Genomic DNA, 25,934 nt, shown 5'->3' with positions numbered 1-25,934 from the left:
TATATATTTGGGATATATAAAAATATGTATATTACCTTTCCTGCTTCTTGGCAGCTTTTGTCTCATAAGGAAAACACATCTGTGCACACATGCTATTGATACATCTAAGGACATAACCTAATGACCATGGCCAAAACATATTTTCCTTTAATTTGTGTGGACCAGTTTATACATTGTAATTTGTACTAAAGTTGGAGTATGCACATTTGATTATAGCACCCCATTTTAAGGAATTCTTAGATTTGTGTGATTACTTGTGTTATTATTGGAATTCATCGCAATGGAAATATCCTTAGCCCGAAATAATTAGCCAATTACTAGGAGCAAACATTAAGTGAAGTGTTCGTGAGTTTCCCTGATGCCCTTGTTCTCTAGTATTGAAATAAGGCTAAAAACCGAATGAATGTCCCTGGAGTAAGATAGTCCATATTAAAATCTAGTTGTGTACATTGGTGGTATGACTGCAGTGGCAGTGTTTACGGTAGGAAACCAGTAAATTATACAAAGGAATAAATAAGAATGGACTCAGCAAATACTGTTTATGTCGCCATGGTGGCAAATGTGGTGCAGTTATATTGGAGAAATGTGCCTGGAAAGCATACATTGACTAGCATAAGGTGGCGGAGTTAAAATAGTTCCCAGTGTTAGGGGATACTCGTATAGTTTCTATGGCATGAACGGCTGGTGGTATGGAAACCTGATGAAGAGAAACCATGCAGATGTGCAGTTGATAGATATTTGGCAGGTTTTATCTGTTGTCTTGCATTAATTAGAGTAAAAGTTTATGTATAAAATGGACACGTTGGACTTTCTAATTTACAACTGAAGTTGTATAGAAGTCTTTGGAAATTTGGGGTAAACTTAATGACTTCTAGTGGGAACTGCGCCAGTGTTTGACATGTGCTCAGTCAAGTAAAGACCCCTGGCTTGTAACAGTATCAATGCACTGATGCAATCTCATCATATACTGTACAGGGTCTATATTGAGTGTGTTTCTATCAATTATTTGTTTCTTTTATTTTTTACTTAGCCAGGAGACCTGTGAAGGTGTTTATTAATTTTTCCAGTTTTGCAAAGGTGTTTCTGTACAAAAATGTTATATATAAATGTCAAGAGGTTGTTTATTTCTTGCTTTAAAAACTATGACATAACGGGCACGACAATGACATCAGATTTGTTCATTTACAGTCATGATTCTTTGAAGGTATAAAGTATCTACCGGAAGAGCACCCATGATAATAGTGCAAAAGCACTTGAAGGAATAAAGGATGAACATAAGTGATATCCTGCTCAATTTACAAATTTATTGTTCACTTTTTCATTTATTTGTTTCACTCATTTCCAAGGTTGAAATTCAGCAGGAAGGACAAATAACCACATTTACTGTACATGTACTGTATTTTTTACTCCACTTTCTTGTGAAATATGTTGCATGCATTCATCATGAACTGCAAAATGAACTTAGGTAGAGTTCCTCCAGTGTAAGAGTTGTTCCCTTTTCCATTTGAGGTTCTGTGCCATTGCTATAAAGTTGTTAATGTTATCCATGGTCAATTGTAATAAAAGGTGTTGCTGTTTTGATTAGGCTTTTTTGAAATTTGGAACATGTATATGTACAAGTGAATGAAATCAAAATAAATATTTCAAACATTCTGGAAACGTAATAAAATTATTTAGAGACAAAAGTCAGATGCTTAATTCACTTAAGACATAAAGGGATTAACAAAGGCTGTAACCATCTGTACCAAGGACAACAGATGGAGGGTTGGTTTGTTGGCTGTAACCATCTATACCAAGGACAACAGATGGAGGGTTGGTTTGTTGGCTGTAACCATCTGTACCAAGGACAAAAGATGGAGGGTTGGTTTGTTGGTTGTAAGAACAGTAACATTAAATAAGAAACAAACAACCCTTTAACAATTTCTATCAAATCGGACAGCAGTTCCCACACAGTAATATTATTGACAAAGGCAAAGACCTCATTTGTTCCATTCATTATGGGTTAACTCCAGAGGCAAAAGATGTACTCAGCCACTACTTTGTTGACCATTCAATTTCTCAGTATGACCATGGAAATTTGAGGGTTTTCACAAACATAAAGAAACAATACAAATTTTTGATTTGAATATGTATGTCCATATTTATTCCATTTAAAGAAAGAATGGTTAATCATAATTAGTATTCACACACTTTCATACATAAACGGTTCATGCTTCATCGAATGCCTACCAAATAGTGGCATTCTTATGGGCTCGAGCTTGGTTAAATATGAGTTTAACTGTGGTCGAAGGAGAAGATATATTATCACATGTCTTACTTTTAAAATTTATTTATTTGTTTAATTCAAAACTGTTATGCATGGTTTGTTTGCCAAGATATATTTTAATTTTTAAGTCTTTGTCAACATGAATTATATTTGGTGTTATTTTACAGGTTTAATTATAATACTGTGGAAGCATTTACCACCTATTGATTTATCTTCAGACTTTTGTGATGGAAGATACAGTTACAAATAAGGCAGTGGAAAACTAAGTTATAAACTATTCAGTTCCGTTGGTGTGTGACAAAGTTTCGAATAGACCCTTTTGGATAAACAGTATGAATGTAATACTTTATTCATATAAGGTTTTGCTCATCACAATTCTGTGTACAGCTGATGTTCAGAATGACATAAAACTTGATGCACATTTCGTTTTTGACAGTTGTGGTTAATTAAAACAAAAATTAGAAATTAGAAACTTGTTTGGAAAATAAGAGAATTGTCAAACATTTCAGAATGAATAGTCAGAGCAGTTGTTTTGTAAAGTTAGTTTATACAAGGAATGTTGTCCAGTATTTCGAATTTTCTGAATGCTTTAACATCAGTACCATATATCTAAATTGACTGCCATGTTTATGCAAGTTATTTTCATGCTATATTTTTTTAAATGTGAAAACAAGCAAATTTTCCATTCTGTAAGTTCTCTAACAGGAATGTTCCCTCTATGTACATGTATACAGCTATTTTCAACTTTTTTCAAATATGTTTACAGATCCAGCTGTTTCAAGCAATATGATAATCATTGTCATTGTAACTATTTAGGAAAGCAAGTTCACTGCTTCTAGGACATTGCCACAATTCTTTAAAATTTATATACACTGTACTTTGTATATGGTCCAAAAAGAAAAGAAGCATTACCAACATTAATAGACAATGGACTAACTTTTTAAAGTACACCAAAGTTTTCTTTCTACTCCACAGTTTCAATATGCATGTAAATTCGCATACATGTCATGTGAGCAGTACAAGGTCCACGTGAGCATCTTCTATTTTGTATTCTCCCACCATATCAGTGAAAGTAGTATATAATGCTTTCCATCCTCTTCAGCTTCATAGGGGGTCTCGAGTGGTCGAGTGGGTGCTTGCATTTTTAGATCACTGACATCTCATCTGTCAGCATGGGTTTGAGTGTAGGGCTTTGCCAATGTGGCTTTTGAGAAAGCTTTCCATTAGCTTCCCATTGGGTGGTGGTTCTTCTAAGGATTTTTCTGGGTTCTTCCTGCACCAGATATACTGGCTGCCATGTATGTATAGCCTATCATGTGCTGAAAAAAGGCTTTAAACCACAAAAACAAATCAGCGTCACTAATGGCTTAGTGATAATAGCATTTCAGAACCATGATCAGAATCCTGCCATTAGATTAGCCTTGGTCAGCTGCAGTGGTGTCCCTTGACACGGTACTTTTATTCTGTTGGCATGATGAAACATTTTTCTATATTGATGTGCTGTAAAACAACAAAACAAAACAAAATCCTCTCTTCCAATTCCAGCCATTTCTTTTTCATTTCTGTTTAAGAAGTTTTGATGGACTTGGTGCATTGAAGCTAAAGTTTTAATATGAGGCTTAACATAGAGCACATATAACCCCTTACTAGCTTGTAGCCTTGTTTTTTGACTTGGAAATTTCCTTTCACCATGACTCTTGTATCTACTTAAAAGCTTTTGAAGAAGGTTATGGCCCATGTTTGACTTAGAACTTAGCTCATTTACATTAAATCAGAGTTCCTTCAGTTTCCCATATTTGTAACCATCATATGGAAATATTGGTATCTAAGTCATATGAAGATATTGGTATCTCTGTCATTGTTATGTATATTTAATTTGCATTGTTTATTGGCTTTTTTATTTTTTATATGCTATGAGTTATGTAAAATTTTATTTTGTAGTTGATCTTGTCCAAAATAAAGTTCATTGTCAACCTGACCACAAGCACTGTGGTTCTCTTTATTTCTGTAAACAACTAATACATGGGTCATATTTTCTCTTTGGGTGTGGGTTTAATATTTAATATGACCTACTGCTCTTGTGTTTGGCACTGAGGCAGATGTCAGCAAGGTGGGTGATCTCTGGCACACATGGGGCTTTTGTTTTGTCATATTATGTATTATTTCAAATATTGCATGCCAACTTGGACAATATCAGTTTACTTGATTTAAAAATGTTTCTTAATTGTGTGAACTTTTGCATATTTATGGAAAAATAATTGAATTTTACGCTGTTGTCATTCATGAAATTTGTAAAAATACAGCATGACACTGCAGTTTCACATACTCATGTTTGACTGATTTGTAACTTTAAGGCCAAGTAAAAAGTTGGCTAAAGAAATGCTTTGTTGTGTTATTAATGTCTTCTTTATGACTCCTTCATATTTAGCAGTGTGATGATGACTTGTTATACATTTTGTGTACAATGCTGTTTCATAACACCTTTGGTTTCTATTACAGGGAATGGCAGCACTGACCCATTGGAGACACTAGCAGCTATCACACTCCTGGAGATGGGATATCCACGAGATACAGTCCGCAACTCCATTCTCATCCTCCGTCGACAGAGAGGTTAGACTATGTTATGGGTGAAATTTTGTTTTCTCCAGACCCTGATTTTGTAGAACTTCTTAACTTGAGTACATAGTCAACATTTCTTTTTTTTTTGAAAATTCTTTCATAGTTAAGTTTAAAGCCAGACTTTCTCTGTTTTGAATTCAAATGAACCTGCTTGTCTCAAAACACAGGTTTTATTCTGTGCAGTTTTTCATATAATGATCACATGTAATTTGACAGTTTTACTAAAAGTTGAGATGATTTAATATGAGTAATTTGTAAGATGTAATACGTACCTGTTGCTATTGCATTGCTACTCTTTTCCAGATGGAAAATACCCTTGACTATGATGGGAATTCATATCCTCCCATAGGGTAATTTAGAATGTTCTGGATTCCAGAATGTTCTAATATCCAGTTTGTAGCTACCTTGCCCATGTGCACAATCCTTCATTCTTTTTCCAATAATAAACATTACTGCTGCTTAAACGACTTAGAAGAGAACATTTGCTTTCACTTCAAGTTATACATTGTGATTTGAGTATTTTCTTTGTCTGCTTCATTTTTATTGTGTATAATTAATCTTAGATCAATCATTGTTACTGTTTAAAATTAGCTCTCTCTGAGTTATGAAAAAATTTGTTTTGCTTACTGTTTTATAACCTACTATGCCACAATTGTGTTAGAATAACTAATATTGTGTTTGAGGACTATTTTATTCCTTCTCCTAGCTTACCACTGCAGGGGCCTAAGTGGCTGGAGCGTTTGCCTTGGATGTGGGTTCAAACCCCAGCAGTGTCATACCAAAGACTTAAAAAATGGTACTAACAGCTGTTTCACTAGGTGCTCAGCATTAAGAGGTTAGTGTTAGGATTGGTCGGCCTGGTGTCAGGATAATGTGACTGAGTGGGACATCATGCTACATGTCTGTGCCATGATGCCTCAAGTGCTAGACATCACTGTAAACTGTCACACTGCAGACTTTGTAGTGATATGACCAAAACAATTTTAAAGCTACATTAAAAATCCTAATCATGCACACACACAACCATACACCCCTTTTCCTAGCTTGGATAGTTATTTACTTATCTGTATTTTATCAAAATTGGTTTGCAGACTCACCTTGATTCTATTTGATTGTTTTAACCATCAGAATTCATATCCTTTTCATGTGACTTGTACATTATTTTTTATCTTGACAAAGCAGTTTTTCCTGTTATGTTGTTTGTTTGGTTAATTCCCAAAAATCAGTATAGAATAGTTGTCCTTAATATTATCCTTATTATTTGCAATCTTGCAAAGCTGGTTTTTTGCTATTTATTCATCTCCAGTTCTTGAATCAGCCTGGTTTACATCATTGTTAATTAATCTTCAGTATTATTTGGTTGTTTTATTTCTTTAATCTGAACCCTTTACCTCATAGAGCATAGTTACCCAGTGCAGTGTGCTATAAATAGAACACCTGATACCTGTTCGACTCGATACGCATAGGCCTGCCTGTTAATTGTTAAGCAATGTAGTGCATGTTATGTTTAATAGCAAGTTTAACCATTTTACATGTTTGGTACACATCTAATATGACACTGTGGACAAATTTAAGAGTAAAGTCCAATTGTTATAGCTGTTTAATGGAAGAATTTTGTATGTGTTTTTAAATCTAAAGAGAACTCTTTCACCGTCAAGTCAGTGAAGCCGCATGACCAACCGTAGCTGTCATTTCTCATACTCGAAAGTTTTTTGTCCACGTCTACATCACTGTCATCTGAATTTGATAATTTATAAAATCTAATTGCTGCCTACATCAATATCAGAGCCTTTACCTAAGTTATTGAAGCTTTCATAGTTGTGATTCTAATCGTGAAAACTTTGTAAGTACTGAATGAAATCCGCGACCTCCATTTTGGAGAGTGGAGATTACAACCCAGTTACTTTAAATAGCAGATTTCGAACAGAGTATAAACAATGACCATGTGATCTGACATAATTGTCATTCGCATGAAATGAATGTAATATCTAACAGAGGTTTTTACCCGAAAGTGGCGCTACAAAAACCCGCTTAAAATGGCTGATGTTTACAGCAGGCATCAAAAGTCACTTCCATGCGAATGGGGTAGAGGCATCAAAAGGCGCTTCCATGCAAATAGAGGAGAGGCGTCCAAAGATGCTTGCATGAGGTAAAGGGTTAAGCATTCAGCTAAGAATTGCTGGACTTTTTGCATTAAGACATCATGAGTCTTTGAGACAACACAAAAATGGCAAGTTCATGGCATTGAAAATTAGGATTGACTTAGCTTATGCAAATACAGTTTATTATATGTATCTATTTTTACATAATACTTACACAGGAAGTTGTTAATAATCTTGTTTTCAACATTTTATTGCAGTAATAAATTCTAAGCAGGATGTGGTTAGTTGTGGCCACAAGAGAGCCCCCTGGGACACCCACCCCACTTGCCTATCTTGTACAAGTTGCAAGAGGACTGATGAATGTCCCTTTTGCAGTCTATGGTTGGATGAGGCCTGGTACCTCACAGAATAAAGATGTACTTGTAAAAGAAGGAAAAAAGTTCTTTCCTCTCAAAACTTTTTGGGTTTTCCTTCACTGAGTCCCTTGGGTTTCAAAGAAGGATTACAGAGTCTGTTAAGAGGTTATTAGGGTTTAAGTGGACCCCCTTCCAAGGAAGGTAATAGGCTGGAGTTTCAGTCATGCTTTTCTGTTAGTAAGGAGCAGCACCCTCCACAAATCCATAAGACAAACAGCAAGTTTCACTCTCCCATGAGGGAGGAGTAGCACCTTCTCTTTCCAGTTTGGATAGATAGTGAGTACTGCCCTCCTAATGACGGAGGGGCAGCACAGCACCCTCTTCCATCCTGTAGGGCAGAGGGTGAATCATGCCCCCTCCCCCCATTAGGAAGGAGCAATACTCTACTCACTCAAAGCTCAGTGCTCAGTGAGAGTCGTGCACCCCCCACCCTCCTCGGAGTGTGGAGCAAGCACCCAGTCAGTCAGTGATGGGCTCAAGCCATTCATTAATGGGGGGCTATGATCTAAGTCTTCAGCAAGAGCCGGAGAAGGGTCTTTCTACTAATGTGAGTGCCTGGACTGATCAGTCATTTAAGACCCTGCAGGATAGGAATAGGGTTAAGATCCCCCCTCCACACTGCCATTTCATCCCTCTTGCGATTGGGAAATGGCATACAGATGTTAGACATGGGAAGGGGGTCTGATCAGCATCCCCCTTTTCTATTATTCATCTCAATCACTACAGGATGTGGTACCTTCCACTGCAGATTGGAACAAAACAATACGTTTTTTTGTCTGCATTGGTGATGCCATTTCATTATAATGCTACAAGGTCTCTCTCAGTTTTATTGTCACAAAATCTTGCATTAAAGAGATTGGCTACCATTAATTGGTAAGGAAGATAGAACTCATCAACGTTACCACATCATGTGTTAATGAGATGCACTTTACTAACATACATTTTGGCTGTTTACATAATGCTTTTCCTTGCAGAACATGGTGCTGAGATTACTGCGGTGGAAGTCCTTGATTTCATTTGGAAGGAGGAAGATATTGAGAGGCAGCGACAGGAAGAGGAAGCCAGCCGACCCCGTCGTCCTGGCTATGTACAACCACCAGCACTACCTACTTTAATGGAGCGTCTTAACTTAGGTGGCTCACCTGCAGTTACCCCGACTGTCGTCCAGCAGTCAGCATCAATTATCACTTCAACATCCTCCATTATGACAGCTGTCATCACCACAAATTCAGCTACCCTGGCAGTCAGCTCAGCATCAGTTAGTATATTTGTGGACTCTCTCTCTCTCTCCCCTTCTGCCAGAGATATTGTTGACATTATTTATACACTTTGCCTTTCAGTAAATTGTTCAGGTCTTGAATTAAACTTAAAACTTGATCCATGCTGCAAAGTTGCAGTAAAGAGGGCATGGCCAACTGTTGCAAATCAGTAGCATGCTCAGGAAAAGAACAAAGTTTGCAGAGTAAATACAAATAATTTAGCTCTCTTTTCTCATATTAGGTATTAACATAACTTGGAAGTTTCTGTATTGTAAGAGAAGATGTTCATCTTCTATCAAGGTGCCCCGATTAGCCGAGTGGTCTAAAGTGCTCTGCATTATGAATCACTGCCATCTCACCTCTGTCTGCGTTGGTTCGAGTCTGGGATTCGGCCAGTGTGGGTATGTGAGAAAGCTTGCCAGTAACTTCTTGAGGGTCAATGGTTCTTTCCTAGGATGTCCCTGGTTCTTCCTCCACCATTAATACTGGCCGCCATGTATAGCCTATTGTGTGCTGAAAAATGGCATTAAACCCTACAACAACAACAACAATCAGCTTCTATCACTTGTACTTTACCTGGAAATTCATCATTAAAAAATATTGAAGCTTTTTGTAAGCATGTGAACTTTATAAGAAGTTTATATCATCCAAAAATTCTAAATTTTAACCCAATTCTCTATTGTGAAAATGGTGCATGTATTTAGAAAAATGTTGCAGAACTCATCACAGTTTAAATCTGAGAAAACCTTCACATACTAGTCATAGGAAAAATTGAACAAGTACGTTGAAATTGTATAACGATTATCTGTGGCAGTCAAACTGTTGATACTAATTACATGCCAGAAAAAGAGATAATAGGTTTGTGTGTGGTGACTGAACATTGTGCTGTAGAACACCAATTACATCTTAAAGTGACCCAGTTCACTATTAAAAGTTAAAAACAATTTGTTTTAACACATTAACCCCTGGAGCTTTTAGCCAATTTTGCCTGAAAATCGAGTAGGAAACACATTTTGAAAGCTATTTCTGAATAGCCTCGAGAACACCAAATCCCCGGTCATCTTTCAGTAACACACTGCCTATTTGTGTTAGAAACATCATTTTTCATTGGTTATTTGACTCACGCATGAGCAAAAGGGTAAAAGTTGGGCTGCTTTCTTTTTTTTTTTTTTTTGCTAAACAGAGCCATTATTTTTGTATGGAGACCACTCTTTATTCCAAATGCCCATCTTATCCTACTTATTTCAAAGGCTCATCTGTCTGTTTGCAGTTCATACCGTTTTGCCTTAGATCTGAGACCAAAATGTCTAAAATCCAGACACAAAATGGGATCCTGACCACGGGTAAATTTTGCGTAAATAAAAGTCGGGTCCAAAAAATGAGGTTTTTCTATCTGTCTTTTGTAGTGCAACTAGATATTCCAGATTATTTGGTATCATTGTAGAGCTACATCTGTCTACCTTTCTATAATACCACCCACTTTAGTGTATCATGCATGACCATGACTCTACAGAGCTTGGCAGTAGGCTACTACCTCTTGCCCCTTAAAGTCGTCACTAGCAGTTAATGAGTTAAGAGGTAAAATTAAACCATGAGAATAAGGAATGAACAAATAGCAAATGACAAAGATAAGTGGCTAAATAAAGGTGTGTGCGCAGTCACTATTAGAATATCAAGAAAAAGCAATTTCATTGTCACCTTCATGTGAAATGAAAATAAGGTGCCTTATTATAAAATTCCTTTGCAAAATAGAGAACAGATATGGAAGATTCTCCTCATGGCTGCTGAAAGCACGCAAATCCATATTCATATTTACATTTAAATGTAAAAGAAATTTACAATTATATAAATAGTGCTGGATATTTGAGTAGGAAGAATTTGTATGCAGCAGTCACTTAAAATTTAAAACAACTAAATTCAGTGACTAACTTCAGAAGTATTGTTATCAAATTGAGTAAAAACACAGAAAAGGGGTAGAATTGATCAATGACTACTTACATCTAGGACACGTGGTTGTGAAATTCTACTGAACAATTTTGTGTAAACTTTTTGACTGAATGCATAATCATGCAAAAAATTGAAATGAATCAAGCACACTTTGTTTCCAGGAAATGTAGAAAGTACCTGTTTTGCACCTGTACAGTGTTGTTATTTGGGACTGCTCTTTTAAGACTCATTTTACTAATGATATGGACAAGTGGGAACTATTCTAGAAATGTGTGAAGATAAAATAAAGTATATATGGGTTTGACTGTCCAGAACTGGTCGATAATGAAACTCAGATTTTGGTAAAATGACTCTTGTGAGCGCTTAGTTTCGTTAATGGAACAAATGTCTAATTCCAAGAGGTTGAATGTGATTTTTAAAAGAATTTAGCCAATTTTGTAGCAAATTATGTTTCTTGAAGAATACTTACCCGATCATAATAATATTAGGAGTATGTCTGCTACCTCCTAAATCCAGCCTTTCTAAAAGACAAAAATACATCTGTCTGTATCAGGCTTGGGCAACTCTGTCCAGGGTATGGGCCGGATAAGCCTCACCCAGTGATGTAACTTAATGGTTAAAACCAGGTCACTGGTCGATAGACAAAAGGCAGTAACTCTTGTCCATTACCTCCCCTTGACACAATTAGGTGTCACCAGTTTTAAGCTGAATGAACTACCAATGAGGATTCTCACATAGTGGGGTGATTGGGAGTATATTCAAGTAATGTGATCAGGTAAATATTCTCACATGGTTTGGTACAAAAATTGCTTTTTTCTTTGAATTCATTTCCTGATAATAATAATAGCAATAATAATTTGTTCATGTCGACATTAGGAAAATAGGTGAAAGATGGAGGGAATGCTGAGTATCTACATATACCTGTACTTCTTGTAACATTCTAGGGAAGAATTATATTGTATCCCTCATATGAATGATAACCAGTTCTCCTGCTTAAAGCAATACAGCTTATGGTCATGTGATATATGATGTGATATGTCACATTAAGATGATGATTATTGAAGTCTTCTTACCATCACATTTTGCTGTCAAATCCAGTGAAGCTAAGAGGCTGTGTTGGTTTAACTGCGAAGATTAATCCCTGGGACAAAAACTCATAAAAGCTGACTCTGCATGCCAGCCAACAGCTTCAATGATGTCATGGATTGAAATGTTATGTTCAAGCATGAGACTCACAGACATCACTCTGATTTCATTAGCTGAAACCATCATGAGGTGACTTTGATCTTTTGAGATGTCAGAGGATACAAGAGTGTTTTACTCAGGCTTTGAGAAGTGATATCCAGTTTTCCCGCCCTTTGCAACTGCCACAACTTGTCTCTGTATGCCTCAAGTGGTGCTTGAGGGTGCAGGCAGGATCTTGCATAGCAGCTGCTCTTGACCTATGTGTACATGAGAAAGAGCATGTGATGATTTTCTTGTTGCCCACTAACAACAACTGGTTCTTGGCCACAGCCTGGTTTGAACCAACCAATCTGAACTGATGATAGTTGGGGTCAACTTAAAGGACATGTAAGTCACTCACCCTGTAAGTCAAAGCCAAAGATATCAGGTAACAGATTTTGCATGATAACAGCTTCAGTGAGGTTCTGCCTAATGGCTGAAACTTCTCCAAGTTTAGTCATGTTAGGACCTATCATAGATTATATTTTTGAAAGAGGGTGAGAGATTTTTGGTGTATTCAATTCAAAATTGGTTTGTATACAGGCCTAATATATCTCTATCATAACCAGTATCTCCTCTTGAATGTGTGAGATATTTTGGAGTGGTAGCATTTGATGTCAGTTTGTGCCAACTCTTTCTCCTTGTAAAGTCGGAGAATAAAAACCGGCTAGTTGAGGGATCAGGGCTGTCAAATGGATGATGTTATTGACTTTTCACTAGTCTCTGAAATCTCTCCCTCATAATCCTTCTTGCTCTCAAGATTCTCTCCACAATTGAAGGTCTAAATTCTTCGCAAGGCTATCCTGGTGAGAATCAAGTGTGAAAGAGGAGATAGTCCAGTCAGGGGTGAAACACCTGCAACTTTGGTGTTTGAGAAGATTCAACTTGTCCATAATCTTGGATAGGTTAAGTAGATCGCTGACCCAGAACTTGTCCCATTTGAGAGGAACTATCATAATTATCTTTCAATTCTGACCCCATATTATCTGTGTTAATTTCAGTACTAAGATAGTGGTGGGACAAGCAAAGGCCCATAACTCTAAACAACTTATTGACAGCGTATCCATGGTCCATACTTCTGGGTCCATGACCAGTGAGACAAAAGGTGGGACGTTTGTGGTTCCCCCTTGTCATAAACAGGTCAGTCATTGGATGCTTCCAGAGCACACAGATCCTATGAAAAGCCAATGGATGAAGGTACCATTCTGTATGAATAACCTGACCCTGTCTGGACAGAATGCCAGCATGAACAATGAGCCTGCCGAGAATGTGTCTGATTTGCAAGTTGATCTTTGTTGGTTAAACCAAAAGTAATGCTTCCTAACCAGCACACACAGGTCAGGTGATTTGGTGCTTCTGACTGAGGAGGTAAGTCAACACTATAGAGTCATTTGATATAATCAAGACTGATTTCCCACAGAGTTGTTCCTTCCAGAACTGAAGGCATTTCTGAGGCATTGTAAAGAGAGGTCAGTAGTATGAGATCCACTGCCTCATTGAGTAACCAGAGGAGTTGCGAGAATTCCTTCACTGGGTGGACAAAACACTTGGATGGGTGAAGGTCAGATTTTGCTCATTTCACTAGAAACCAAGATGATTCAAAGCGGGATAGAAGAATGTTTTAGTCCTCGAAGAAATTTGCACTTACCATGTTTTTTAATCATACAGATATGCTGCTATATCCATAGAAGATGTCTGTAGCAGGGTGACGATGCAGTCCATAATTTTGGTGAAGACCTGGGGACTGATATTTAGATGGAAAGGATTGTCTTGAAATTGATAAACTTTAACTTGGTAAGCAAACCAAAGAAACTTGCATGATGCTGGGTGAATTGAACATGAAAAGAGGCATCTGTAAGATTGAGACTGATTGCATACTTGTCCTTTCAGATGGAAAGTCAGATAGACCTTGTCTCCATCATGAATATTGGTAGAAAAATGAATTCACTGAAGTGTCTCAAGTCTTTGATGGGCCTCAACTTGCTATTGACCTTTTTATATAAGGAGCAGCTATGGATAAAACTCCAGAGATTGTTGCTTTCTTACAATCTTTATGAGTGAATATTATCTCCTGATGAAGAATATTGTCCATCTGCCAATCTGTTAGAAGGAATGGTGAAGAAAAAGGAGGGGCTTGGATAAACAAAATCTGAATCCCCTTCAAAATGATTTGGGTGACCCATCCATTATGCAGGAATAGGTTGATCCAACTTGATTTGAACTGTAGGGGTCTGGCATGTACCACTGGGCTGTCTACAGGCAATAGGGGTGCTAAGTCAACATCAGAAAGTGAAAGTCTTTGGGTAGAGAAACGTGGTTTCTTACCTTCTCTGTAATATTCCTCCTAGACTGAATTGGCTGTTGTCTGATAACATAAGGATGGGATCTAAATGCCTTTAAATGACCCTTGTGGTATAAACAATCCCTTTTACCTGGCTTCTCTGTTGTCCATCCATTGTTGTTTGGACAGCAGAGTCCTAATTGAGGATACAGGTGGAGCGGCCAGTTGGACAGACAGTTCTTGAGCTGCCTTCCTCTGAACTTCTCCAACATCGCCCTCAAACAGTAATGGTGAGCCACATTCTAAAGCCAGCAGCACCTCATAGATCTTTTCAACAGCTGCATTAAAACTAAACTCTGAAAAGGGCTGTTACTCAGAAGTATCTTTACATTCACAGTGTGAATACTTTTGGTGGTCTTCTGCTTGCATGGCTGGATAAACCTGAGGTAATGATGATAATAATGCCATCATCTCTAAATAAGCCACAGCTAATAGTTTGCAGGTAGGCACTGAAAATAGGAAGAGCCAGTTCTTCAAGGTGGTTTTGTCACCTGGGCAGATGGGTAGATAGCATGGAGAATGGTTTGCCCAGTTATTGGATGTATGTAAGCTGGACTTGTCAGATTCAGTATTGGTTTTGCCAGCAGCATGGCTGGCTGAATGGATTGTACATTACCATCCCCATCCCAATCTGCACTATAACCATCAACTTGGCTATACAGATGACTCTTTCATGAAGATTCCTGTCTTTATAAAAATATGAAGCCATCTGTCTGGTTAAACAGTCTGATCTATCATTAAGATCGGCAAATCACAATGCAGTTTGGGCTAGCTGGACAGCTGGTATCACTCCAAATGGTACGACCATACTACATGCTGGATCCACTGGATCTCACAATTACCCCATGTGCAGTCCATGCTCAGACATAGAGGGTGCCTTGCAGCCACTGGGCTGCCCAAAAATGGGTGAACAATTCTCAGTTGTATCCAACATATCTGTAAATTGTGAAATTTACACTCATTTCTGCTGATTTAGATTTTATCATTTCAAATCTTGTTAAGGAATGCTAAACATGATTTACACAGATGATACAAATAAAATGATGCATGATTTTAAAAAATATCAAAAAGTTTAGCTTGACAATTAAATGAGTGCTATCTTGTCAATCTTTATTATCCCTTTACCTCGTAGAGTGTTTAGCTTTGTAGGCAGTTGATGTACATGTACCAAAGTTGCACAGTGCATTGTGCTATAAATGGAACACCTGTTACTAATTTGACTCCATACACATAGACCTGCCTGTTATCTGTTATAGCAGTGTAGTATATATGGTCAGCATCAGTTTTAACCATTCTTCATTTTTGATACACATCTATTATGTATATAAAAATTTAAAGGTAAAATCTGATCATTATGGCTGAATAATTATACTTCACAAAACAGTTTCTTATGCAGCTTTAAAATCTTGAGAGATTAACTTCATCACCATCAAGCCAATGAAGCCATGTGACCAAACATAGCTACCATTGTCTTGCTCAAAAGTGACCAGTTCTTTGTTTACATGTACATCATTATATCATCCGAATTTGATAAATTATAAATACATCAATATGATGACATAGCCTTTACTTAAATTATTGAAGCTTTCATAGTAGTGATTCTAATCTAATCCAGAAATACTGAACAAATCCATGGCCTCTGTTTTGGAGAGTGGAGGATCTGACCTAGTTACTTTAAATAACATATTATGACTTGAGCTTAAACAAGCCACCACTTGATCTGACATAATGGTCATTCACAACAATTAATGTAATATCTAATAGGTGCCAGTATGAAAACCAACTCAAAATGGATTATGTGTATGATGTGTCCAAATGTGCTTCCATGGGAATTGTGTAGAGGCATCCAAATGTGCTTACATGAGGTAAAGGGTTAAATGAAAATATTAAGTACAGTTGTTGTCTGCTATATGTTATAAAAGGCCATCGTACACTAGGGTATCTTGTCACGTGGAAGTGTATATAAAATTGGTCAAGTTTTTTAACACTCATCAAAGGAACCATACAAGGTAAGTGACTGTGTATGTAAAAATGGGTATGGTAACACTGCTCATTGGAGTCATACAAGTTAAGCATATTTTAAAAACTCCAGTATCTAACACTGGGGTATATTGCAAGTAAGGTAGTGTGAAAATTGGTCTGCAAAACCAATATATATATATATATATATAAAAGTGAAATTGCATCGTGATGGGTAATAATAAGTGAAATATGATTAGATAGGACTTTTGAAAATTAATTTTACATCATGAATTAGTTCTGAGCAGTAACACACGTTATATTGGTTACTTTCTACTGGGTATCTTTTACAGAGGGATCATTGTACATGTTAGCAATTTAACCTTCCTGATAAACAAATTTATCGTATAGCTTAAGTGGATAAGGAAGGTCCAGTCCAAAGAATTTACCAATTTCACTTAATTTTAGGACCAGGATATTCTGAGGCCCTGACAAGAGCAATTTATGCTCAAGGTTTGAATGTCTCTTTGACTTCATTAATTATTGTCTCTCCTGTCTTAGCAGATAGTGAGGCCTTGGTGTAACCTCTCTGTGATAACATTGATGGTATCAGTGCTAACATTGTCAGTGTAAATATTTTAGGTTGATCTTTTATTTTGTTAAAGTTGTTTTGATTTTGATAGTCTTATACAGGGAGAGTGCACCATAGCATGGTTGACTTGCTCAACACAGTGTTCAGTATACCAGTAACCCATGATTTCCTAACTAGTCTTTTTACAACATAGAATACAGGGACAGTGATAAAATCCCATAATAAAGATACAAATAAGACAAGTGTTCTGTACAGCCCATGATTTCCTTATGTCTTCAGTTTTGTTATTACAGAGTATAGGACAGTGATAATTGCCCATAGCAAAGGGAAACAAATTGATAACATTTAGTTGTCTTTTATGTCATGCTGAATGAGAATGGATAACACAAGTGTAACTACTGGTCATTGTACAACCAGATATCTGAGATTTTCTCATTTAAACAAATTATTGGGTAATTCTGTCTACCAGAGGTAAAATACTTAATTCTACTGTACCTCTTCCTCACAGGAAACCTCTGGCATGACATTTGTTTCAACCTCAACTTCTGCCTCACGACCAACACAAATCTCCATATTCACAGATCAAGGACAGAGGCAAGATGAGGGTCAGGGATGCAATACCAGTGATGGAGGAAATGGAAATCAGAGAGGGGAGTCACTGCCAACAGATTGTAAGACTTCCAAAAAAATCTGTTTAAATCTTCAAAACTTTGCAGTTATTTCTTATTGTCTCACTTGCATAAGTATATTGAGACACAGGTATCACTTTTTTGGTGGTAATGGTGAAAACATTGTGTAAATCATGTTACAGGTCAAATGTAGGGGGATACAAAATTGCATGAATGCAGGTGAGACAGTATCCTGCATATAACACATGTACTATCTGTTGCTTCTATTGCTTTTGAGAGAGAAATCTGTAATAAAAAAGTGGGTCCCTGTTACAAATCCGATACATGGAAGTGTACATCATTACATGAATACAGACGAGTTATCAGGTTTTGTGTAATGCTTGTTTTCTTTGGTGCCTCTGTAGTTCATGGGAGACAAATCTGCAGTAACAAAACAACAGGTTGAGTTCATCTCACATGTTAATTGAGAAAATCTAGATGATAAACAATTCATCAGAATGAATTTTAGATAAGTATTGAGATATTGGGAATTTTATCCTTGTTTTTTAGTAGTTACTTAAAAGGGAAGGTAAGGTGTCTTGAAATTTAAAGTTATGCAATAATTAATGATAAGTAACCTGCTCACCCCCCGACTCGACAGTGACCTTTTCCAGGCTGACTGGTCACCTCATGCAGAAACATGAAAATCAGTGTATTTTAACTATTAATTCAAAGAAATCTGCTCTTCCGAAGGTTTGTCATACAATTTAGTGTTTACAATAATATTTGCATAAATACATTGCAGATATCTCTCAGTTGACCAATAAGACAAAGGCAAAACGTTTTTGAGTGTTTTGTTCATTAGTGTCTTGCCTTAATTCAGAGTAGACTTTTAAGTTTTAACCTAATTGAAATTTCACATAATTTGATGATATGTCTGTTACATGTGTTAACTCCTAACTCATACAAGTGACACAACCTATACTGTGATGCAGCTTGTATCATGCTGTGGCATATCTCCTGAGTAAAATAGCTCATATTTGTTTGTTTGGTGCTTTATAACACAGCCACACAAGTAGGTTATTTAGTTCAGAGGCAGTTGGAGTAAAGTGCCTTACCCAATGACACACCCCAGTATCTGACTTAGGCTGGTAAGATGGTAGGATTCGAACCCACAGCCTTTCAGTCATGAGTTGGCATGCTAACCACAAGTCACCTTGGCTCCCTAACTTAGCTCATACCCTGATATAACTCACTGTGACTTAACCCATATGAAAGACATAACTCATACTTTGACATAACTAGTATGTTACACAACTCACATGGTAACATTATTGATAATGTAATAAAACTCAGTGGCATAATGTATACTGTGACGTAACTCACACTGACATTACTTGTACTGGATATTACCCATGACTTAACACATACTGTGGCATGAGTGACAACTAATTTTTTTATATGAGTATGACTGACAATACTGTAATGTGACTTGTAAGTCGCACTGACGTAACTCATTTGCATGAAACTTTTACTGTCTCGTGTTTTGTGGCATAATGGCCACCATAGCATAAATTTAATATCTAGTGAAATCTTAAGTCTCCGGCTTTGAAGTTCCAGCTGAGAAAGTCCTTAACATATTTTTCTTTAAATAGAGGGATATTTTGTATGCAGGTTTTGGGGAGGTTTTGTGACCTCTTTATCATTTGTCCTTTGTCAATAGTGCACATTTACTTTAGGCTGCATGGGTGTGTCTTCCTTGAAACTTTAGCATGGTGCTTGCCTTTATTGATTTTGCTGACTAGCATTTTGTTTGGCACGGTATAGCCAAGATTGTACAGATGTGCCATTAAACCCAATACAGACAAACATGCTGATTGTTTTTATAGCTATATTTTGTTATATGATATTATTTGAGAGCCAAAGAGGTTTTATAAATATCATTTGATGAGGAATTTTCCTTGAAACGAGGGGTGAGAGGCTCAGGAGGATATTCTTCAAAGTACCTCATATAAAAGTTCAATTTCAGTCACTTCCTTTTCCACAATAGTATTGTAACATGCTCACCCAAGTTTAATTTCGGGTGCAAGCTCACTTACATTTACATAGTATTTTCCTTTTTCTGGACTTAAGCAATCCTTAAATTGAAACATTGAACTGGTTGCAATATTATAATGTAGTATATAGAAAGTCATCTGATAACAGATGCAGTCCCAGAAGAACTTATGGCTATTACATTAGCTGCTTATGTGTGAAGAAACTATATATCTGTCCAAGTATACAGATGACAGAAACTCTGAGAAAAATAAAGGGTTTATTTTAGTTTTCAAATATCAAGAAACAAATATAACAGAATGTACATATTCTGTAATCATGTTCTCCCTATTTCAATACATGTGATGATAACCAACAGTCTCAACAATTTGCATTAAATAATAATAATGATCACAAAGAATTTTCTATCAAGGTTTAAGAATATTCATTGTAGCAACATAAAAATTCCAATAAAAACAAAAACAAATAAATAGAACTATTATATCAAATGAATGACAATTTCTGTCACAATAAAATTATGAAGTCACATCAGTGTACTGAAATAGCGCAAGTTTTATGGAGGCCTTATATCACTATGTATAAATACTCTACGATATATCTTTGGCTTTTATTTTCTTTTGTATCAAACTTTACTAAATACTATATTACAGACATGAATGTATATTTTCAAATATGATTACTTTAAATTATTTTCTATCTAGAGAATGATAACATTCCCATTCACTTTTGGAAGCTAATTTGCAATCTAGGAATACAGTATATATTGCATTTGCATATGAACCTGATGTTGGTTGAAGGGAAACTGACTTGTGTGCACAACACCAATATTTATAACCTTCACTTGCACTACACCATATAACACCCTGCCAAAATAGCTAACAGGTATTTAAGACAGAATAAACATTAACTATCATTAAAATAACGTAATTCAAAACAAATATTGAATGCTTATTATATTATTACACTTTTAATAACAAATGTATGACCAAACACTAAAATCATTGCATTAGACATGTAACAGTAAAACACTGTCCTGAGTTGGTGGTGCACAATGTGGATGCCACATCTTTGTAGGAGATGGTAAGGGCATTATTTTATTGTTAGGCAGAACTTTTTTATATGAAACCCTGTTATTCTGTTTACTAATGTTCAGTTATACTTGTATTAATGCGTGGTGAAAACAAAGATGGCAGACATTGTAAAATACATCAAACATGGCACATAATATCATACAGAACATCCTACTTATGGGGCAGGAGCCAGTTTTTATGTATAAATTTAATACCGCAATCAGTGACCTAGTATAAAAAATCATAAAAAATCAAATACACAAGTGAGGTCAAAAAGGTCCATATTTTTAGATACCTATATTAAAACAAAAGCATAAGAATAGTATTCACTTGACCAGAGAAGTCAATGGCAGTTCACAGCAGAAGAAGTTTATGCACCCCAACCCCTATTTTATACATGCATTTTTCACATCCAAAGGCCATTTTTGACAGCACGTGGTGCTCACAATGCAAACGCAAGCTCTTTCCCCGGATGAAAATTTTGAAAAACATTGTCTGCTAAATAGTTTGATGCAATTCAGAATAGTTGTCATCCAAGCCATTTTTGAGATACTCTACTTGCCTTGAACCCACGTGTCTACTGCTATGGGAGGCTAGCTCTTCTTCCAAGCCAACTATTGGTATTTCACTATCAACATACTGCAGAGCAACTATGGAAAGTGTACATGCCTGACATCAGTTTCAAGAACAGCACAAGCCCGGAACACCTAGTTCACAAATATACTCATATCTATAAATAGTAAACAATAATAGCTGAAAAAGTCACACCATAGCCTTAAGTTAAGAAATTTGCCAGGGGCCAATTTACGAAACTGGACCCTGCCACGTTAATATAGTCTCAAAAAACCCATTTGTACATGAAACTATTATATTTGTAATTTACAGCATTCAGTCAATGCCAACAAATGCTTACCATGCTTTACATATACACATGACAAGAGAATAGTGCATATCAATAAATCACTACCAAGTACGAAATAGTTTGTATTCATGTAAAATTCGTAACAGTATTAAAGAATTAGCTTTTATTATTATACCTCACTTCCAGTCTCTAGATATTATTAGTTATACTGGTCATAGATGATAAAAGATTGTGGGATGGTCTGTATAGCATCCATCCATCCATTTTTCTGTTGTACTTCCAGCCGTTAGCACAAGTTTGTCATCAATATTCCTCCTAATCTACTTGGACAATACCCATGAAACTTTACAGTTACATTCATCCCATGGTGCAGCTCAGACAACCCAATATGGCCACCAGTGGTCATATTGAATATCTTGTGTCTGCTCCTCCTAAATGGATGGCTACATCAGCATGGGTTTTTTACTGAAAGACTTGTAATGAAGTCTTACTGGTCATAAATGAAAATGATGTCTAGTGCAACTTCTAATATGACTACCAAAATGGCCATCTTGAAAATATTTTTATTACTACTACTTCTAGATAGCTGGTCATATCAGCATTGTACTGTTATCAAAAGACTTCATATGATGTCTAGTTGGTAATAAATACACATGGTACCAGTCTGATTTCCAATATTGCTGCCATGGCATCATCTAGAAAATATTGTTATTGTTACTGATCTAAACTGAAAAGTCATATCAACGTGGGGTTTCCACCAGAAGACTTCTTATGATGCCGTGTTGGGCCTAAATGAAAATGGTGCCTAGCTGATATCCAGTATATTCACTAATTTGAAATTTTTTAATTCTTGGAAATTCTTTTCAGCCAGTATGGCATCAGTTGCCTTGAATGGCTCTTGTTTTAGTTAGATGGGTATTTTTGTACAGAGATCAGGACACATTTTGTGATCTTAGGTGTAAAGATATTTCAGCAGTGTCATCATTACCATTATTAACACTCCTGAAAGAGTGAGCTTTTATTTTGGCTGCATTGTGCATTCATCAACATTTGCTATTTATTTTAAACTTCTCAAGAACTACAGGACCAATTTCTGTTACTATGACCAGAAGATATTATGGAATGGCCTGTGGTCTCTCCATCCATTAGCACAAGCTTGTTATTGCTACTTCTCATAAAATCAGTTGAAAAATTGTCATGACAGACATTGCACCAGTCATGTAAGATTTGTGTGATTCTACACACTAGGATAGTAGTGATGCACAAGGCAAGAACTGCAAATTTGTTTAAACTTGTGCATATGAAAATATACTCTGAGCAACATAAAATTTTCATTTCACCATTCCCCATTAAAATTCTTACTGCGACAAAAAAAGTGCCAGAACAGGTGTTGTAGAACTTGTCACGACATTTGTCTTTTTCTCAGTTATAGAACTATTTACACCTCTGGGTTCTTTGGCTTCACACAGATATTTGCTAAACTAAATTTGATTGGCACATTGGGCCCTGGAACAAGCATTCTGTCATAGTTTGAACATTGCATCAAGGAAGTTTTTCACATGCATATGTAAAATTTGGGCTACCTAGAAAACCCCAAATCGTTGATTCCCAGCATGGTTCATGTGAAGATGATGATTTTGTTCAGTAAGTACTGCCTGATGATTGTGATGATGACATATATTTATTAATAGTTAGGAAGTATATCTGATTATTGGAGTGGGAAAGTGTTAATGGAGAAGCCAGTGAGTGATTTTGAACCTGATAATTGTGTTCAATACAAGTCTGATGTACATGCTGGATCGGCATAAACCGATTGCTTGCCAGTCAACAGCCCCCCCGCAGTATTTAGAAATTAATGTAGAAAAGGCATAATACCAAGCCTAATTAAAATACATTAATTCAAAAACAGACATTTTAAAAAATTAGAGTACAAATTGCATTTATTTTCTCAAAGAATTTAGTCCACCTGCTGAATCTTGTGCTACAAAATTGAATAGCCCTATAAATTATAATATAATGCTTAATGCATAAATAAAAATATAAATTTAAATTAAAAAGTAAAGATATTTATTTCATTAAAATAGCTCTGTCTGAACAAGCAGAATATGGCATTGATGGCCTTAAAACCTAAATACAGCTTATAGAAAAGATATGAAATGCCATAGAAGTCAATAAAGCACTGCTTCAAGAAAATGAAGTTTTGGCTGAGCATATGTTATGTGAAAAATACTATTTAAGTGCAGAAATATCCAAAATACAAAATCTGTGAGCTGTAGGAAATTGTACATAGCAACCATAAGGAACAGGTTCCCAACTTGTTCAAGCTGGCTTAGCTAGCTACATGTATGCCCCATCAAACAGCAGACATTGAAGTATTCATACTAAGATAAGGAACAGATTAAGGTCACAAACACTCAACAGATTAATGTTCATACAATTAAAGGTGACATCTTTTAAAGGTTTTGATTTCAAAAGTGCTGTAACGGCATGGAGCTGGGAGAACGAGGTGGATAATTAAGTCATAGGAAAATATTCAACTGTGGCCAGTACCTCCTTCCCCTCTACTGTCCCCATATTTTGGTGGTAACTGGGAAGCCCCCTGTTTAGATAAACTTCTGGCAGTATCTGAGCTATGAAACTGTTCCCACACATTCATCCAAAGCTTTGGTTGGTCCATCAGATAAACTTGAGATTGTGACTTAGTCTAATATACGATCTATGGATTCAAGCTTAATAAATGGTACAGATCTGTTCAAAAAAACGTGGATATGAAAACAAATAGCAAACAGTTACACTTGGCATTATATTTATTGTCAGTGGTTATAAAAGCAAACATGACTAAGGCTTTACAAATATAAAGTATCATCAGAAGCAAACATGGTAATGGTCCTTTATAAGTGAATCTGAGGCCAGGAAATATACAGAAAGATGGTTTTAAAAATCCCAAATAATGAATTCTGATGGCTAACCTGAGGTTGAGGCAGATAATAACTGCTGACAGTTGTCCCAGACAGATCTGTTCACTGCTAAAAATAACTTTTTTAAATAACAAATTTAAACTCCTCTATTTGCCTTTTTTTTATCTCTTCATCTTTTACCATCTGCTTTCAATTTCTATAGTAACCAAATTGGGTTTAATGATCTAAAACTCAATGTCCTCTTAAATTCTAAGTGGTTCACCCAGTTTTCCCCATCACAAAACCTTATTTAGATAGGGTACAAAAACACTTTGCACAAATACTTTTATTTCAGCATGACATCTGCACAAAATAATTTGTCAGTGGTTGTCACTTTAATTTCATGTTCTTATTCAGGTATGTTTGGTATTTTCAGTTAAACTTTGATCAGTGTGGGTGCTTTTTAAAATATGTCTTCCAATCCCTTGAGTTATATTTTTGGAGTAACTCTTAGCAATTACAGTTTTTAATTTGGTATTTTATATTTCAAGAAATGGGAAGATGTCCAAACATATTTTCATCTCACTATAACACAAATTTGTACCCCCAAAAATTATTGTGATTATCTTGAAATACAGACTTTCATCATGTCTTGATTCTTTTTACCAGTCTGTGAAATGTTTGATCAGGAAAACAAAAAACAAATTCTTGACTTTTCAAATTGTTGAATTTCTTTTCAGACTATGACGAATTGCAGGAGGAAAACAAAAGGCTGAAGGAACAAATAACATGTAAAATCTGCATGGAGAAGCATATTAGTGTAGTTTTTCTTCCATGTGGCCATTTTGTCTGTTGTGAAGTATGTGCACCTGAGTTTCAAACATGCCCAATTTGTGACAGACATATTCAGCAATCTGTCAGAGCTTGTCTCTACAGATAGTTACTCCATGGAAAACCTTAGTAAGGGGAACACAAATTATTTTGTATGTAATGAGAAACCAGATTTTAATTTTCCATCTCAAACATGTCTGTAAATTTGGACCCATTGTCATAAAATTTGAATTGATTTCTGAACTTATAAAAAATATCCTGACCAATCAGAAGTGTAGATTTGTATATGTAGAGTAAAATATACCAATATTCCGGTCTGACCTAACATTTTGAGCAAAGTATAATTGTGTGGACTAACAATCTGAGTACAGTTTTATGGCGAAGGAAACATGGTCTAAGTGGAAAAACATACCATATAAACTCAGGTTTATGCTCATTCACATGTAAGTCAATCCCCCAAACTGAATAGGCATAAACATTAAAAGTACATGAGCCAACCTACATGTCCGAGATGACATAACAAAGTATGCACACGGTAAGTCCTAAATACATTTATTTAGGAGAACTTATATTAGCAAAAGTTATGCATAACCCAAACCAAAATCGCAAGCTTATTTTTAAGGTTGCAGCAAGCTTGTTATGTAAGCTTACGGCAAGCTTAGATTTGAAGCCACCAATTTCAAGCTTGCAAACAAAGCTGACTTAGCTAGCTGCATCATAAGAACTGATGTGGCATCTATTAAATTATTCTATACATGGTCACATACCTCCATTTTTCTAGCCCTTGATGTGCGAAAAGTATGTAATATCAAATATTGAAATGAAAATGTTAATATATGGTGAACATTAATTAGCATGAGATCTTAGAGTCAGGTCACAATGAAAA

At 36.1% G+C, this 25,934-nt stretch overlaps 1 protein-coding gene across 1 annotated transcript in view; it reads left to right on the top strand.

Annotated features, from left to right (window-relative positions):
- LOC149786755 (baculoviral IAP repeat-containing protein 7-A-like) overlaps nt 1–25,808 on the top strand; it is a 43,527-nt gene extending 17,719 nt beyond the window's left edge. The window contains exons 3-6 of the mRNA XM_089977272.1: nt 4,766–4,876; nt 8,378–8,661; nt 17,234–17,396; nt 24,958–25,808. Of these exons, the coding sequence (XP_089833398.1) occupies nt 4,766–4,876; nt 8,378–8,661; nt 17,234–17,396; nt 24,958–25,157 (758 nt within the window). The 3' untranslated portion in view covers nt 25,158–25,808. The remainder of the gene's footprint in view (nt 1–4,765; nt 4,877–8,377; nt 8,662–17,233; nt 17,397–24,957) is intronic.
- The last annotated feature ends 126 nt before the right edge of the window (nt 25,809–25,934 follow it).

This window comes from Sinohyriopsis cumingii, chromosome 12 (genome assembly GCF_028554795.1).
Source record: "Sinohyriopsis cumingii isolate HCF-2022 chromosome 12, ASM2855479v2, whole genome shotgun sequence".
Classification (NCBI taxonomy): domain Eukaryota; kingdom Metazoa; phylum Mollusca; class Bivalvia; order Unionida; family Unionidae; genus Sinohyriopsis; species Sinohyriopsis cumingii.
Note: the sequence above shows the minus strand (reverse complement) of the source record. Positions and strands in the feature narration are given on the sequence as shown.